The sequence below is a fragment of the Limanda limanda genome, chromosome 20 (genome assembly GCF_963576545.1).
Source record: "Limanda limanda chromosome 20, fLimLim1.1, whole genome shotgun sequence".
NCBI lineage: Eukaryota > Metazoa > Chordata > Actinopteri > Pleuronectiformes > Pleuronectidae > Limanda > Limanda limanda.
In genome coordinates this window covers 10,713,689-10,731,403 of record NC_083655.1, presented here as the reverse complement: position 1 = coordinate 10,731,403, position 17,715 = coordinate 10,713,689, and the positions used below count along the sequence as shown (strand labels likewise).

The 17,715-nt window shown below is 44.5% G+C and overlaps 1 protein-coding gene across 1 annotated transcript in view; it reads left to right on the top strand.

Moving 5' to 3' along the window:
* The window catches only part of stau2 (staufen double-stranded RNA binding protein 2), an 80,559-nt gene extending 64,037 nt beyond the window's left edge, over window positions 1-16,522 (top strand). The window contains exons 14-15 of the mRNA XM_061093901.1: window positions 14,936-15,001; window positions 16,443-16,522. Of these exons, the coding sequence (XP_060949884.1) occupies window positions 14,936-15,001; window positions 16,443-16,478 (102 nt within the window). The 3' untranslated portion in view covers window positions 16,479-16,522. The remainder of the gene's footprint in view (window positions 1-14,935; window positions 15,002-16,442) is intronic.
* Window positions 16,523-17,715: the final 1,193 nt, after the last annotated feature.

Below are 17,715 nucleotides of genomic sequence, written 5' to 3'. Positions count from 1 at the left end.
CCCCATGTGGAAGGCACAAGCAAGTTAGGCTGGAAATTCTCTACCCGCCGCTCTTTTGTAGCGTCTTTGGCTCATTAGCTTAATGTCATTTGATACTGAGTGATAGTTTGCCTCGCTGAAAAGGTCCCAGAGATAAGGGCCGGGTATTTAATCTCTTCCCTCCGCTTCGCCATCTCCCGGTGATAATGTGTGAGTTATCTCACCTGTGAAGAAAACACCTTTTCTTACACTGTTTTCGTTTCAACTCTGCAAAGGTTAACGTCTCTGCTTGGTTTCATAACCAACATTACGTAAATTGGCTTTTGTTGATGTGTTAATTCATAATCCTCTTTATGGGCTCAGTGGAAATGTGTATTCAGTTTATACACATGGTTTCTACACACAGTTCAAATGACAATGCTCCAGCAAATCAGAAGACAGATAGTTTACATAGACGGCCATATACTGACTTTTGACCTTGTTTGGAATGAGGCAATATTTCCATTACGATGTTTCAGTTGCTAAGAGAATATTCCATTCATATTCCCGTTTACATGTTACAGAGCAAAGCCCCATTATTACTCACGTCATTACGTCCACTGCACTATTATATTTGACATCCCAACCTGAAAGTTTAATGTACGATGATGTATACCATTTTGGGTGTTTCCTTTGTTAAAGTAATCAGAAAGTACTGTTTCCATTGCAGTGTCTTATTCAGACTCTTGGCTTAATCTGGTTAATATCCACAACACATTGAGCTGCTATTGTGCAACGCTGCAAAGAAAAGATTTTTTAAAAAGCCATTTAACTTGATACGTGACATACGTCTTGTGGTTAAAAACTTCTGAGAATGAATCACTATCGCTGCGCTCCAAAAGCAAATCACACTGACAGTAATTGCAGGCGTACGATTTTGCCACTCTGACAAAAACAACCACACATTTACAACACACACACACTTTTCACAATGACCTGTATTGTTGGTTGTAATTTCACTCTTTTGTTGCTTTTCTGACTAATAGAAATCAGATCTCCCAGATGCTTGGATGCTATTTGTTTGTGAAGTAAAAGTTGTTTTTGATTTCTATCGCACACAGTGTGATTACGCTGTGGTATCACTCAGATTCCGCTGACAGGTCCACAACCCTGTGAGATGAGGCTCCTCCTGCCCGATACAGAATTACTACAAGTCATATATTTAACCCTAAATACAACCCGGAGGGATAAAGATGAGCCCCTCTGTTGTGGCAGACATGAATTGGCCCCCCAATGAAACGGTGGTGGGCGTCGGGTCGTTAATGTCCCATGTTAGGATCAGCTCTGCGGCTGCGTACTGAGTTATGGAGATGAGCGTAGCGACTGGGGAATGTTTTTCTGTCTGTCTGTGCCTCGCCCCACCCCACACCCCCCACAATCACAACCACCATCCTCCCCTCTTGATGTTAACGCGTTCTCAGGCCTCAAACTGCAGACATTTTGAAACACTCAAAACAACAGCCACATCGGGGGTTAACACCAGTTACGACCAAGGTGTCGCACACTCCTGCGGTTTATGTAAACACTGTATGTGTGTGTGCCTGCCCCCAGAACAGTATCTCCATGCTCTTCTAAACCTCCTCGGTAAATAAAGTCACAAGTGGCAGCTTGTGTTGTGTTTTACATGCAAACTCCCTTTGCATTTAAAGGAGATTAAGAAAACCACACTGTCGCTACTTAACGTGAGAGGAAGAAATCACAGCAGCAAGTGAAAGAGGAGATGCATCGTGTTTTTTTAGGGGAGATTGACTTTGCGTGTTTCATCTAGCCGAGCAACAGACAGGCCTGCTCCCTCCTGTTGAGTGGGACAGCCTGCTAATGTTGCAGCTTGTAGTGGTTTAGCAAGCAGTTATCCTGAATATTCTCTACTGATGAGACCAATTGAGCTTAATTGCAATTTCGGGTACACAATGTTGGTGTATACATGTGTGTGAACTCTAATTTTTAAGCAGAATGGCCTTCATTAGAGAGCATACCACCGCCATATCCCAATGGTCCCCTCAATTCAAGTTGCACCAAATTGCACAAACTTGGATAACAGTCACTTAAATGGTTATTTTTCCCATCATGATCCAATAATTGTTTTCCTGGGAAATTTGTGAAATTGCTCTATATTATAATTTTAAGGAAAAATGAAAACCAAATGGATCTGCTGTTAAAATGACATGACACAAAAATGCGTATAAACAGAAAAGAAATCTGCAGGCAAGTGAAAGATCTAGTTAAAGGCTCGAGTAACGAAAAATGTTTTACAATCTCCTGCTGCTTTGTTCATGTGTGAATATTCACTCAATGTTCAGATATTTCTGGATTTCATGTTTGAAAATGGGTATATAGATGTGAGTGTGGTTCTAATCTTCTCACTCAACCCTCAACAAGACATGAGAACAAAACTATTGCTTTAACATATGTAACATCATATTTTGGGGCATTTCTCAAGGTTGTATTTAAATCATTAATATTCACTGATATTCTCCCTGTTCTACCATTTATTCTTTTTTCAAAATCATATTGATTGCAAAGAAATGCAATTCCTTTCCTGCTGTATGCCTCAAGACGGACTGTATGTGTCACTGGTTTAGATTAGGTGCTCTCAGCGTTGTTCACATGATGTATAGAGAGACTTGCTATGGAAAACTGTAGTCAGGAAAACATTCATTTTAAATCCATATGTAACTCATCTGGCTTTGTTATGAATGCATGGACTATAGCAAACCGCAGAATGTCATTATCTCAATCACTTATCCTTCTATAGAAAACACACCTCAATTTACCATGAAGGAAGGGAAATTATGTTTTGATTGCACTTGCGGATGCTTTGTAAACTGTACATGTACAACAGAGGAAGGCATTTTATCTACACCACCTCCACAAATGCCTAGACACACACACACACACACACACACACACAAGTGCACACTGTGTTAAAGTGATTCCCAAAATGGTTTGATTTATTGTACATGCTTTCAAGTGAGAGGTCTAATGCGGCATAGTTACTAAATAAACATTTGTTTTAGAGGCCCCTTTTTCCCTCAGGGACATTTTTTTCTATTTCTAATTTCCCCCTGCTTCTCTCTCGACCCTAACTCATTTTCTTTCGTTCTCACTCAGTTTCTCTCTCGGTCTTTTTCTCTTTGAATCTCGCACTCACCCCCTTCACACACACAAACACACACACACACACATACACACACACACACACACACACACACACACACACACACACACACACACACACACACACACACACACACACACACATATCTCCCTTGTGCCCAGTGAGTAAACGTCGAACCGTGTGAGCCTTCAGATGGACTTTGAAATGAGACATGGCTGGGACATCAGAGGACTCTGCCACTCTCAATGAAGCCTGCTTGATTTATAAGAGAGTAAGCAGTGGAGGGGGTTGTTTCCAAAGGCGCACAAGGCCACAAGGTCCTCCATTAGTACCCTGACCCCTGTTTCATGGGACCAGCCACTGCATAGGAGAAGAATGGAGCGGTGGATGGATGGTGGACATGAGGGGCTTGAGTGTGAGAGCCTTTTCATTTTTACCTCAGAAAGTCTGCAATTTACATTTTGGCAACAGAGCAGGCAGCAGAAATGAGACACCCCGCCACGATCATTTGTCAGTGACCTGGAGTGCCCTGACTGAAGCGTCTGCTGGTTGCACCGGACTCCTCGCCCGGCCCGGCCGCTGCTCCCCTTTTTTTGTTTTACGATTCTCCTCACAGTTTTACTGTCCACAATCTAATTAGCTGTGTCTTAATCATGTGTTAAAGTGCAGCGCCTTCCTGGTGTTTACTGTCTGTTTGGCGTGCTGTAAAAATGTGTGAGGCGGGTCGTAAAACTTGCCCACAGACGATTAAGTACTTATTGCTCTTTAGTGAATGAAATCACAGCATCACTGACACATAATGGGTTATATCCTCTGTAACGTACTACTGATTCTGAGGTGGAGAGAGGGTTTTAAACTTTTTGTCACTATAAAGAAAGCTGCGTATTCTGAAAATACAATTTTGAATCATTTCAATTTAATCCCATTAGATTTTATTCTCGTCCTAACTCATGACATTTTACAGAAATTTGATATTAAAAAATGTCCTATTTGGTCAAAATTGTGGCACACACAGGATATTCAATTTCCTTTTCTCTCCGCCTTTGGAAAGATCATGTCATGCTGCTTTTATGGTGTATGTGAGGCCCACCGTGCCTATGTGAATTTATGTTTGCTCATCACGTCAGCCACTCTGCGTCTGGCCTTGGCTCACGTCGGTGTTTGCAGACTGAACCCATAACATGTCTTTGTTCCTGTGGAGATCGGTTCCTGTTGTTTATGAACACTTTGTGACAGGGCCGCCGGCTTCAGACCAGCTCGGTAATGGCATTATGCTAACATTTGAAATAGACATGTGTTTTCAGTGTGCATTACGTTATCTTTCCCCCCCCCCTGTAGTATTTGGCTTGTGCGCGTCGCCCCTGGACGTGTTCGTCAGAAAACCAGCCTGGTCATAGGATCCCTACCCAGCGAGGCCTGCTCCTTGATATAAGCATTATGGAATTCATTGTTTTTGGTAAACATGCCTAATACATAATCTGTCTCTGCAGTACACACTGACCGTTGCCATAGGAACATAGGAGAGTTTTCATAACACTTAGGGGGCTCCTTTAGGCATAACAGGCCTCGAAAGGCCCCTATCGCACGGTGAGTAGCACCCCCTCTCAGCCTTTCTTGTAATTTAAGTCCAAGACAAAATATCCATCCACTGGTCACAGATATGTCCCTCGTTCTACAGCTGGTCCCTCTTGTGTCTGAGGTGATTATAAGTCAATGCACACAGGAACTGAATGAGCTACACGGATGAACATTTTCATGACGTAAAACTCATCGAAGCTTGTGAGGGTCCACAGTATGAGCTCGCACACATGGCTTTCCTTTTTGACTTTTTCGTATCGTACAGCCATGTAGTACAATCAAGCGTCTTCCTCTCAGGCGGCGGTGATGTTTTCCAGTGTGCAGCTCAGCGTACTCTTTCCCCAGATTTTAGTAGGAATCGCAGCACGTCCTCTTCCGTCAGGGGAAGCGGAAGCCATGAATTGGCCTGAGGAGACGAGGGGAAGGTGTAAAATGCTGTCTGACTCCGCGTGCTCTCTAGTTACCGGATGATTTTTCCACCAGACATCCACTCTCTTATACACACTGCCGTCTCTGACAAGAAAACATAAAGGGCTCATGATGGAGAGTCTGGGATTATTGCATGCAGCTGCCGGCTGTCACAGTAAGACACTTAACCCCTCTCCACTCACCCTTTATCTTAACCCCTTCATATACTACATTCCCAAGTTCCTCTTTTTTGCCTTTCCACACCTGTCAGCCTCTTCTGTAAATCTTGTCATCCTTTTTTTTGTTGGTCTGAAGGGGAGAGCATGCTTTAGATGAAGTGATTATTCGAGAGAGCGTCTGGCCACATACCTTACCAACTATGTCCGTCGATTCTTGTGAGTGTCTGAAACCATCAATCTGACAAGGTGTGGAAAAGAGATCTAGAAGAGTTTGGACTCCCTCTCGCTCACTTATTTCATTCTTCACACAATTGCATAATTTTCCGCTTCGAAGTAAATGCAACACATCAGGAGCCATTGATTAAAAACTTTCTGAAAGTCTGACCTATTATCAGAACTTCTCTGAAGCTGCCGTCTTTTTGTCCCACTTTTGAGTGTGATCATGCTGAACCAGCATCAACACTTTTGCCTTCAAATGTGCTCAGCTGAAACATTGCACAAACTTCTATTGTCAGGCGTACCCTTAGCCTTAATTCATTCTGAAAATCTATGCCCAAGACAACCGGGAGCCTTTGACGTCATTGTGATGAAATAGGGTTTAATAATAACTCTGTATAGTTTAGCTGCTATCACTTACCCGACGATGTATGGTGACAGATTCCAATTTTAACAGTAGGGCTGATAACAGCCAGCAATGCTCTTTGACATCCAGGCTAATATCCGAACAAGCAATTGATACGGCTCACTGCAGTGTCTTTACTTAGTACATGATCTATGCAAACTGCTGCCTGTGCTTCCATGCTGCAGATAGGAAAGATCCCTCTAGTTGCGTAGCCGCCAGGTGACAAGTACTGCCATCACATTGTATCCACACCCACTTGAACTAATGCCGCTGTCAGACATGCAATGAACTCCAGACTTTTTCCTGATTTAATCAGGAGGGGAAGTGTGCGAGAACTTAAATGTCCAAGTCAGTTGCTTCAGGCATTGATACGTTACGTCGTGTCCTTCTACCCAGACTCTCTGAATGTTCCGGTCAATCTCTTGCTGTTGTCAATGCGTCTGACTCGTATCTCCTTCTCTGTTCTTCATTTGTAAAAGGCAAAGTGTGGACATGTCTGAACATTTTCCGGATTTCCTCTAAAAACGGCTTAAGTTGTAGACTTCATCGCCAAGCAAACAGTGGAAGCTTTTCATTTTGAATTCGGCAGACAGAGGGCAGTTAGGAGAACCATGTGGTCAATTTTCGACACAAAGAAACGTAGAAAGGCTCGGAAGAGCAGAAAAGGGAGAAATGGGACGCCCCTTGGGAACGATCAATATCTCTCCACTGATAAGAGAGCGAGTGCCTGAAGGCTCGCTTTTCTTCCTGCGGCTCTTCGTACCTCCCAGAGGGCAATTTGAGTCCGATTGTTCAGGATTATAGAAGCTTCTCCCTCTGGGATAGAAAGGTATATCTCTGCAGGTGAAGACGAGGTGATGTAACACTGCTGTGGAGCCTCTGTAATCCTGATGGAAACAGATATGAACAATTTAGAACAGTCACAAGGGGCTTTCTTTTCTCTGAGCCTAGGAAATGAATTTTTAGCATGAGATTTGACGAGCCCTTCGACTTTTTCTTTAGATGACTAACAACATTGTTCTCTGTTTGTCATCAACAAAAGTGAAGCATGAATTATGAATACATTGAATGAGTCATAAAGGAATATTGCACCTAGACTGTGTCTAATTACCCAGGTTGCATTTGTGTGTGACGGTGGTAGGAGGGGGGGTGATTGGCCATTGAAATTTAAGGGTCCTTGTCTTCTCCCCGTCTCTTTGAGATGCATTTCAGCTTGGTCAGTGGTCATGTTGGTGAGTCACTGGCCTTGAGGCTGTTTTTCTTTTCACACACAGTACTTCCATCCCTACTGCATTATTCATGCCCCATATCTCATATCAGGCTGTATTTAGTCACTTACTCATCAGCAACCGTGGAATAAGTTAAGAAATATTGAGGGTAGACGGAAATATAGCTTCTCCTGCGTAACTTCCTCTGGGTGTCACGCTGTTTTCTCAATGGAGATATGTTACTCTCTCCATTCATAAAGCAAAGTGAAAGTGTGACACGTCTTTCTTCTTGGTCAGAGAATGTGTCATCTGACCAGTGCTGAGTCACTCTTAATCTCCCTTATTCTCTTCACCTCTGACCGCTCACCCTCTGTATTTGTAATGACCCAATATGGGTTTGAATCTTTTCCCATGAGTAATCACGATCCAATATTTATGAATTGGCTCATATTTTTGGTGTTATAAAGCATTTATCAGCTGTTAATACATGTGGGAATCCTTCACAAGTGATTAAAAGTACGTTGTGTGATATAATGTGTAATAAAACTCTTCTGTGATCCGCTCCTTTAACTGGATCTGCACCAGAGTTCAATTGGTTCTTCATCTGGCCCGTGCCACATCCCTCCAAGTTCGGTGCAAATTGCTTCAGAACTTTTTGCGTAACCTAACAGACAACAATAAACCTGGGTGAAAACATAATCTTCTTGGCGGAGGTAATCACGAAGCTCAGTGATTAGGGCACGGCCTCTTGACAAAGTTTGATTGCAGCATACTAGTACAGCGTTATCACAGAGGTCGTCTTCGGCTGTATCTGCTTTTCCTCGGAGATGCTTTGCTGACAAGGCAGGAGTATGGTATGCTGAGGAGCTTCTGCCCCTCGCCCTCTGCTCATATGTTTTGTATTACGCCCTAGGAGGTGCCATGCTCAGCAGCTCGGGGATGGGAGGGGATAAAGCAGGCCTCTCCGGCCCAAATGACGCATGACATGGCGCTGCGCCCCGGGCCCTTATTTATGGCTTCCCATGTCAGCAAAGGCTTGCCCCCCTGGGGAGCCCCACAGCCGTTATCCGCTAACTTAGCTCAGCCATCCTTCAGCATTCATCACACACCTAAAAAAAATACACACTATCCACTCCAGGAATTCCGGTCATCGCAATGCGGTAGCATGCACACACGACCGAGAAGTATGCAGAAATCAAATAGATTTTCTCACAGATAAGTTTATTCAGCTGTACAACATTAACAGTTGGTACACTGTTGCACAAGAAGTGAAGCGGCAGATGTGAAGTGCTACTTCAGAGGAATCAACGTCATGTCAGGCTACAGCCAGCACACACTGCCCCTTTTTTATCAATGCCTCTGATGTGGAAGAGGATGTGAAATCTGGAGAGAGCGTGAAGAAGAGATTTGGTGCGAGGATCTGAATACATTTTCTCTGTAGTCACCCAAGAATCCATGTACACATCACACCGCATTAACAAATAGACCCATACACTGCCAGCACTCATGCACACACAGGTGTTCTCCACGAGCTATCCGGGAATGATCGAGTGATCCCTGTCCAGGGTTTTGATGTGGGTGGAAGGAAAAGAAAAGAATTTAGAGGAAACGAAAGCCAAGGGATGAGGAGAAGCTCGAGACTGCATGACAGAAGGAAGAAAGGAAAAGATCTGCGACGGATAATGTTTAAAAGAACTTAATGAACATCAGAGGAATATGTGACGTGATGGCACGGTAGTGACAACAGGGCTAACAGCGGAAAGAAAAGGAAGGCTGGGATTTTCTCTTCTCCTCACTTCTCTTCTCCTCTCATATTTCTTTGTGCTTTTGGGAGTGAGGGCAATAAGAGGGAGCACTGTCAAAGTTTTATGTGGCCTTTTGAAAACAGAACAAGCCCTCTCCAGAACAATATATCCAGCTTCAGAACCACTCTGACAACAGGGCACTCATTTTTCCTTCTTCCCAGGTCCTGCCTGTAAAACACCCTGTTTGAAATCCACTCTTTTCATTGTTTAGTCTACTGGACATCCCTTAGATCATCCTCATGAGTAGCCGTCCGCCTATCCCCTTCATGTTCCGAGTTCCCCCGCGCCCCGCCCCACAGCGGTACTAGCCACCCATCATTAATCGGACTCGTTCTGGTGTTGTTAAGACCTGACATTGAGCGTGTTATGGCAGAATTAGAGGATGAATGTCCATTGTACAGTTGAGCAAACAAAAGCAAGCGGTGTGGTTTACGGTCCACCCACCCCAGCGTCTTCTCGAGTTCTAAGAAGAAACTGGACATGGTTGTAAACCGATTCAGTAGTTTGTGTAAATCAGTAGTGGAGTGGTGCTCGGTAGAAGTGCGGAGGTGTGTCCGGCCAAATATTGTTTCTGTAAATGATGCAATGCTCTAGTCTTCAGCCATAACAAAGACTGTTTCTCCATAAAAACTGTTAAATGTCTTTAGCCTGTATTAATAAACATAATTATTGTGTTTGTTCGCTAGCAAAGACAGAGAGGTAACACCGGTTTGAGATTGAAGATAGAACTGAGGAGAGGACAGACAAAGAGGAGGGGAGATTCCAAAGAGAGACAGATGAGAGAAATAATTGTGGATGGGACCCAGATTTGCCTTTTCCAAGAATCATGCCTCAGTTGTACTATACTTCAAACGGTACATTTCATATACAAACTTGTATGATGTGTGAAATGACCCCACGGCAAACTTCTGGAAAGCCCCATGCGAAACACTGACCTGTGCTGTTCTGTGGGGGGTGAAATGTATTTTTATTTTATCTGCCTTTGGCGGAACAGACCTCAATGTAACTTTTGGACCCTCGCAGCAGCAGCTCCTGCTTCCTGTTCCGTTGGATGATTTAGATAATGACGCAGGATCAAAGCAAAGATGGGAGGCTGCCGCTGATGCCCTTGGCCTGTACTTAAGATTAGAGAAGGGTTTGATTAGTCCAGCTGGACCGTACGGAGCTACAGAAAGCCCTGGGAATCTGTATGTGCTCGCTACAGAGGTAAATATAACACCGTGCTCTTGAGAACGGGTCACTGGGTTAAACCTTACGCTGGTGTCTGTGCTTTCATCTGGCCTCCAGCAGAGCAGAGGCAGGATCTGATCAGATAATATCAAGACAACAAGCAAACTAGGGTAACATTCCCCTTTCTTCTGCTACTAGGAAGATTCAGAGTAGGAGGAGAGAAAGAGATCCAAGTATGCAAGATTGAATGATGTGCTGGTGTTCCTCAGCTCATTTGGACCTCCCTGATGTCTTTGATGGCTGCTGAGGGCCAGAGGGTGAAGTGATGGAGATCGAAGGATTGTCCCCTGTGATCTCTGGTTCCTTTTCCCACCAAACATTTCCTTTCCTCTCCTTCAGCCCTTACGCTCTCATATCCCTTTTCTTCTCTCTTTTTTACGCATTGTCTCCTCGGCCTCTCATTCCCCAAAATGTCTTCATTTCTTCCCAAGAACCAAGAAGTCCAGTAGCGAGAGCTGACACAAGGGTCTGATTTGTCAGGGTCAGTGTGATCCAACGATCCATCAGATCCATCAGGCCGATGCTGTGGACTCCTGTGGGACTAGGCCTTTGTTTTGCTAAGCCGCTGATGGAGGCAAACCCTCTGTTGGGGAAACCATTAAGGGCGCAGCGGGCCCAGAAAAATGAGCTGCCCTTGTCACTCCACATCAGGAGCTCGGCCACGGTCGCGGATCCTCCTCAGACGCCGTCACATTTGACCACTGTTTGTCCAAGCCTTTGAACTAGGGACAACTAGATAGATGGATGAATGAGTCCATGTGTGAAGAGGCCATGGGGGCGCTGCAGTTTTGGATTGGTGGTGAGTGCTGGATTGTTATCTAAAGTTGGGGTGAGGAAGGATGATAAGTGAAGAGGAGGTGATGAAGGTGACTTGTCCCATAGCGAAGTCAAAGAGCTGCTGGTGTGGGCATGTTGCCAGTGCGAGAGAAGCATTGAAGTGTTATCGTCTTTAATTATTTCACATTATGATGGTTACGAGGTTAAAAACAGCACAGTGTTATTTTTGTTTCAAGGTATTCACCTAGAATATGTGCTTGTAGATGTTAACATTGTCAAAACAAAGCATTGAATGTTCTCCCGGAACAATCCCGTGTTTTGGTGTTTGAGCAGCGTTGTTGGGCCAATGGAGTTTACAGATGTGAATGAGGCTTTGTTTAAAATTTTCATTCTCACTTTTCTTGTGTATAAATTGAATATTGTCAATGCTTTTCAGGAATAATGCTCAAAATATGTGCTGTTATCCCCACGTTTAAATGTATGCCCTGTCCCTCCTGGATTGGATTGGCTGTTAAGAATAGCTATTAACACTTTTGGTGCAGAAGTGGTTGGACAACACATTGAGAAAGGAAATGCATGTTCCTTTCTAGCGGTCAGATCCGGGGGAGCTTTTCGTGGCCAACAAACCATTTTTCTCTGTTTAAAAACTTAAATTTCCAAATCCTCTGGCCGGCCGTCCCTCTCCCATTTCTTAATGACTGAGTTCAGAGCTTTCTCTTTGCACTTTGTCTCTAAACGCGCTTCATACTCTCTCTTTGTTCCGTGACAGCGATGGACCACCTCCACCTTGCATGTCACGGCCTCAGACTAAACACACTCCTCTGGTGTTGATGCATCAGTGAAGCGGTTGCCTCTAACGTTGCCAACTTATCTCATTAGAAAAATAATGATTTCACTGCCTGCCATTCCCACAGATAGGCCCACTATTTGTCTTAGGCCTGCGCGTCCTTCGCTGAGCTACCGAGCTGCAGGGATTGGCTGCCTCGGCCTTTATACCTGCCTGTCGTATATCAGCAGAACTGCCGCCGTCAAGCCCCTGATTTATGGCTGTTTATCTCCAGTCACCCCCACCACCCCCCCAACCTCCAACAGATGGGCTCAAGCTATTTACTTAGGGAGAAAAAAAAGGTCCCAAACCGAATGAATAAATACAACAAACAAGTAATCATGGGGAAGTTGGTTGTGATTGCAATTTATTGGTCACCGGAGGCAACGGGAGTTTGATGTGTCCCTGTTGTTTATCAGGTGTGACACTGATCATGTGTCTCAGATGAACCCGGCTGCGTTAAGTTTCACTCTTATCTTAATTACTTTTTCCGCTTGGGCGTGTGTGGACAGCCCTGGTCAGTGTTGGGTGTCGTGATGGTCCCGAACATGGATTTACAAAAAAAAACTGTTTTATCAAGAGTCCCCTTCGCATGATTTATGTTTATTAACAGTACAATTGTGAAAACATTCCTTCAGCTGTCATGTTCTACTGGGCTGTCGCCTTAAATCACTGCGAGTATAAGCCCTAAATCTCGGAGGCTGTCAGATCTTCGCAGAGAAAAAAACACATTGCGCCATAAATTGTCTGTTACAGACTTAGAGGGGCTTTACTTGATTTCTGAGTCTCTTGAGAAAGGTCCTGTGTAATAACCCAACAGTATCCATTTTTCAAACCACTATTGTTGTTACAGATTTATTTTTTTCTACCTGTAACTATCACAAAGCTTTTTTCCCTGGATGTGATGGATATAAACCAGATTTTGACCCTTGCACCTGTGAGTCATGAATTACGCTTCCTGTCTTGTGTTTCTCATAATCTGAAGTTAAACGCTTTGAAAATGATTTTGGGAGAAAGCGCACAGATAATAGTCCGTAACGTCCTCCTCTGTACGTCGCATTCCACAGAGACACGTTGATACGCCGTGCAGTGGGATTTATATTTTGTCAGATTTAAAGTGTGATGAATGTTCGGTGCGTACGAGCTGAAAGCAGCAGAGCATCACTCTTTGTGTCTGAGAGCGTCAGGAGAACGTGAGGCAGTCAGTTATTCTCACGAGGAGACCGGTCGATGCGTCAGTGCCACACAGTTGATATCTGTAATAAGATGAATGCCCAGAGAGCGGTAGGTGGGCTTCATGATGAGGTGCAGCCAGCAGTCGTCACATCTCACTCATCTACTGAGCAGAGTCAATTACGCCTTATCTCGGCTCTGATTAACCAGTGATAGCACATAATGGATCCAGGCTCGTTTTCACCACTGTAGATCCAGATGTCTAGAATTATAAAGTGGAGGTGTTGGCATAATTTTTTTCAGCTTTTCTTCTAGTCATGTGTGTCTTTTGTTCCTTGAAATGCAGTTTTTTTACAAATAATGTTTTAATTTAGGTTTCAGTTTATCAGAATGGAAAACCAAATAATAATAACAATAATAAGCTTTCTCTGTGTAGAACTTCTTGTAATGAAATGTTTCATAACAGGATAAAACCACATTAAAATTATATAATATTTACAAATGCATGATGTGGCTAAATTAAACCATGACTAAATCTAACTATGATGGATTGCATTTTTAAATTCATTACAATCATGACAAATGAACATGTTTTGAAACGTGTGAACAAGTTAATTGCGTGCCAGAACATGATCGTTGCTGACAAACCAATTACAGGAATCTTGCTTTGCTGTGTTAGGATTTATTCATGCTCAGATCCTAAATGAGAAATGTTAGGTTATGTAATATAATATCGAGCAGATTTCTCCAGCAGGCGGATGGTGTGTCTACGTGTTATTTCAGATACAGTATTTGAACGGTGGTCCCCTTTAATGATCTGCATGATGTGTCGAGGTCTGCACAGACCCACTGGTGTCAGCTCCTCCGGGACATGAAGTGGATTCCCCAGCTCCCCACTCAGCTCAGAGTCAGCCCACACTGAGAGACAGAGACACATCTGGAGACAATCGGTGCGATAGAGGAAGTGTCCTTGTCAGGATCAGACCTACAACCTGGTTAATATGAGACTGAGCAGCTCGGCTTGCCACACTTAAGCTAGAAGTGGTTCACAAGTGGTGTCTGGTTGTGACATTAATTGTGTGAATTGGCGCTCATTGAATCGGCAGTAAATAGGTGTCAAATGAAAGTTTTCCTAACAAACCCTTTTCCATTAATTAAGCTTTATATTGACTTTAGCACACATAGCTTTTGGCCCCGTCCAGGCTACACCTCCCGACTCCCACACATGTTGCATTTATTATGATAGTAGACCGGACCCCCCCCTCCCATACAGCAGCCCCTGTAGCTGGCACAGACAGACGGGCGATGAGCAGGAAGGAAATTACCTCATGTTTCGTCCGAGCTTGGCAAAACAAGCCAGGGAAACATTTCAAAGTTGCACAGAGTAAATTCATAGAAATATAGGAAGATAAAGGTATTATTTAGGATGTGGATTTACATTGTTAAAGATGAGTGGATTTGAGGTAGATCTGGTGTAGAACATGTGCGTCTCATGAACTGAGTCGTCTCATTCTGCACTGAAAGCTCAGGAGTTTAATTTCAGTATTAAAGGTAAAGAATTTACATGCACACACCTTTATTTCCACTTACTGCTCGTTGGTGTGGGTTTGGGGCTGCACAGATTCAATCCTAACGTGTGTGGTGTGTCAAAACCTCCAGGATTTCTAGGTTTCAGACCTGCTGCTGTTAGTTTAGCTGTGGTCCCAGGGAATACAGATGTCACTCACATTGACTTAGGAAAATGCAGAGCAGCCAAAACATAAAGTGGAAATGTTAACCCAATAACGCAAGATAAACAGTGAGAGGAGAGGAGCCAAAGACAACAGGGAGCGAAGGGAAAGTGTCCTGCTGGCATCAGGTTTCCCAGAGTAAGTGTTATTTGAAAAGCAGCTGAAGGGTGACACTCACTCTCCTCCCACCTCCTCCGTCCTCCCTCTCTCCCTTCCTCCCCTCTCTCTCTCACTCGACCATCTGTTGTTCTCTCTCTTCTCAGGCTGCTCTAAGTGCCTTGAAACAGCTGTCGGAGCAGGGACTGGACCCGGTGGACGGCCCCATCAAGGTACGCTAGAACACGGATGTAACGCTGGTGCAATGTTTTACCAACCGGCCAATCAGGGTGTGTGTGTGCACCAATCTGGCCCATTATAAATTCTCAGTGGCCCATCATCTGCCCCCCCACCCACACACACGTCCCAACATTTCCGCTCGACATTTCTATTCCATAGGAGAGCAGCGGTAGGCGTATGTATTTACATGTGCAGCGCTCAGTTCTTTGCATGATGTCTATCAGCCAGCGAGACTCAGCTCTGACACAGGAGAGGGGTTTTCTCCCACCTACCCCCCCCCCCCCCCCCCTTTCCTCTCATCCCCGTTCTCCTCCAAGAGAAGCAAAGAGAGGAAAAGGAAGGCAGGAAGGATGACACTGGAGAGTGAAGTAGGAAAGTAAGGAACCCCCGTGTGAGAAAATCCCTGTCCAGCGCTCACTGGGTGTTTTCATAGTAGGTGTGTCCTGGGAAACGCTCGGGCTCGGCTGTTCTCTCGCTCTCGTTTAGAGCGGGAGAGCAAAACGAGACAAAGAGAGGAAAGAGCAGTTTAACAACTTCATTTACGTCAGAGGAGAGCGGCGAAATATCACAGCGATTACACTTTCACCTGGTCAGTGAATCACTTATTTCTATTAGTCTTTACTCTCTTGGGGCGACATCCATACAGGGATGTTCTCATTTGAAACACGCATCAGCTCTGCTAAGGAGTTACCAAAAGTTTAGAAACACTGCTTTCCTCGTTTTTATTTAGAAAACTCACAACTGCTGGATGATTTGGTCCTTTCAGTCATGATATAGCCTTCGCTGATTGGTCAGGCTCCTGTCACATGACCTCCTTCTGGAAGAAAGCAGCCAGTGTAGAACGCAACACAGATTATCACAAGTCCTACTGACCCTGCTCAGTGGTCACGTGATAGGTTTTCAGTCGTGTTAGTATAGATGGAGATTTAAACTAATACAGAGTCAAAGATTGTTTTAGCTAAAATGCCATTTTCAAATAAAAACTTAGTTGTATGGATGTAGCCTGGAAAATGGTAATTCACCTTAGATTAGCCTCAGATTATTACAGTTATCAGACTGTAAATTGGCTTTTTCTTTCTTCCAATTCAGCTGCTTTTCTTGTGGCTGCACCCCCCCTCACACACACACACACACACAAACACACACACACACACACACTATCACACCGTTTTGATAAAAGCATCCTCAGCCGATCAGGTGGTGTGAAACAGAGTGAGGTCAAGGGCTCGTTAAGTGTCTGGAGTCACGGCTGCCGCACTTTCCTTTTCTCTCTCCTCTAACTTTAGTTTTTTTTTACGAGAATCACCAACTTGTTTGGAAAGAACTGGAACCGATTCCCGGGAGCGGGACTGATTACTCACAACATTTCTTCTCCAGCGCACACCGGCCGTGGACAGACTCCGCCCCTAACGGAGTTTAATTTGTCTCTTTCAGGCCAGTGAACCATGTGGGAGGGAGGACGGACATTAAACAGACTAACTCAGGCACCACCACTCAGGTCTGCAAGGATTCAAAGGCTGTCGTCTAGGAGCTGACATCCCCCCCTACCCCCCCCCCCCCCCACCCCCCCTCCTTCCTTCTCCTCCTTTTCGGCATCCACAAACCTTACGATCCAACCCCCACCTCCCTGATCTCCCGTAACCTGCAGCAACAACCTACACTCCACTACTCCCTGCTATCGCCCCCCCCCTCCCCTCCCCTCCCCCCACCACCCTTACCTCTCCACGTCCCCCCCTTCCCCCCCCCCACGATCGCCAATGTATCCTGCAAAACCTGTCGCCATGCAACAGGGTGGATGTGCACCGAGAAATGACCGACTAAAAACCCCATCACCTGAGTCTATGTGAAGACAACGCTATCCTAACACGTTTAATCGATGATTTCAGTCCAAATTTAGAGACGGGAAAAAAAAGTGAAGAACTAAATCCATAGAAATACAAACTTATGAGATAAATGCATGGTACTGTATGAAAATCCTGGGAAATCCAAAGTGATAGACACGTTTCCCTTTGGTTAAATGTCTCTTGGTATGGTTAAACAAATATGTACATCATGCCATTGAAATACAACCGAAACATTTTAGGGGGAGAAACCAACTTGCGTACAGTAGCTTATTTTTTCGGGGGTATTATGTTTCGTTTTTTCCTTTTTTTTTTTTGTTTTTGTTTTGTTATTTTATGAATCTAACAATGCTTGAGTACTGTATTTAAAATTAACCAATGCCAGTGCTGTGAAAGTTGTAGTTGTTGTCTTCATATATAGTCACCCAGCTTACCTTGTATGCTGACATAAAAAAAGAGTTCATCTATCTATATGGATGTGTATGACTTGCAAGAGTATCATATTCCGAAAAATAACCAAGAAAAACGTTTTTTTCATGTGGACAAAAAAACGGACAAAACTGGTGTTAGCAGTAATCAGTAGAGGCGCCGACCGGCCCGGGAGTCAAGTGCGCCTGTCCTTTTTTAACATGCCCCCCCCTCCCACCCTCCCTCCCTCCTCCACGCACACACTGGCATAGCATCACTGGAGCATCACCCGAACCGACGCCCGGAGGCCAAGGGGACGCCACAGTTGTGCTTTTTAACCAGATAAAAGAAGAAGAAGAAGAAGAAAAGAGGCCGGTGGCGCCGACAGTCACGATCTCTGGACGCCAGTAAACTTTTAACGTAGAGTCCAAACTCCGGAGAGTTTTGTACGGGCCTGC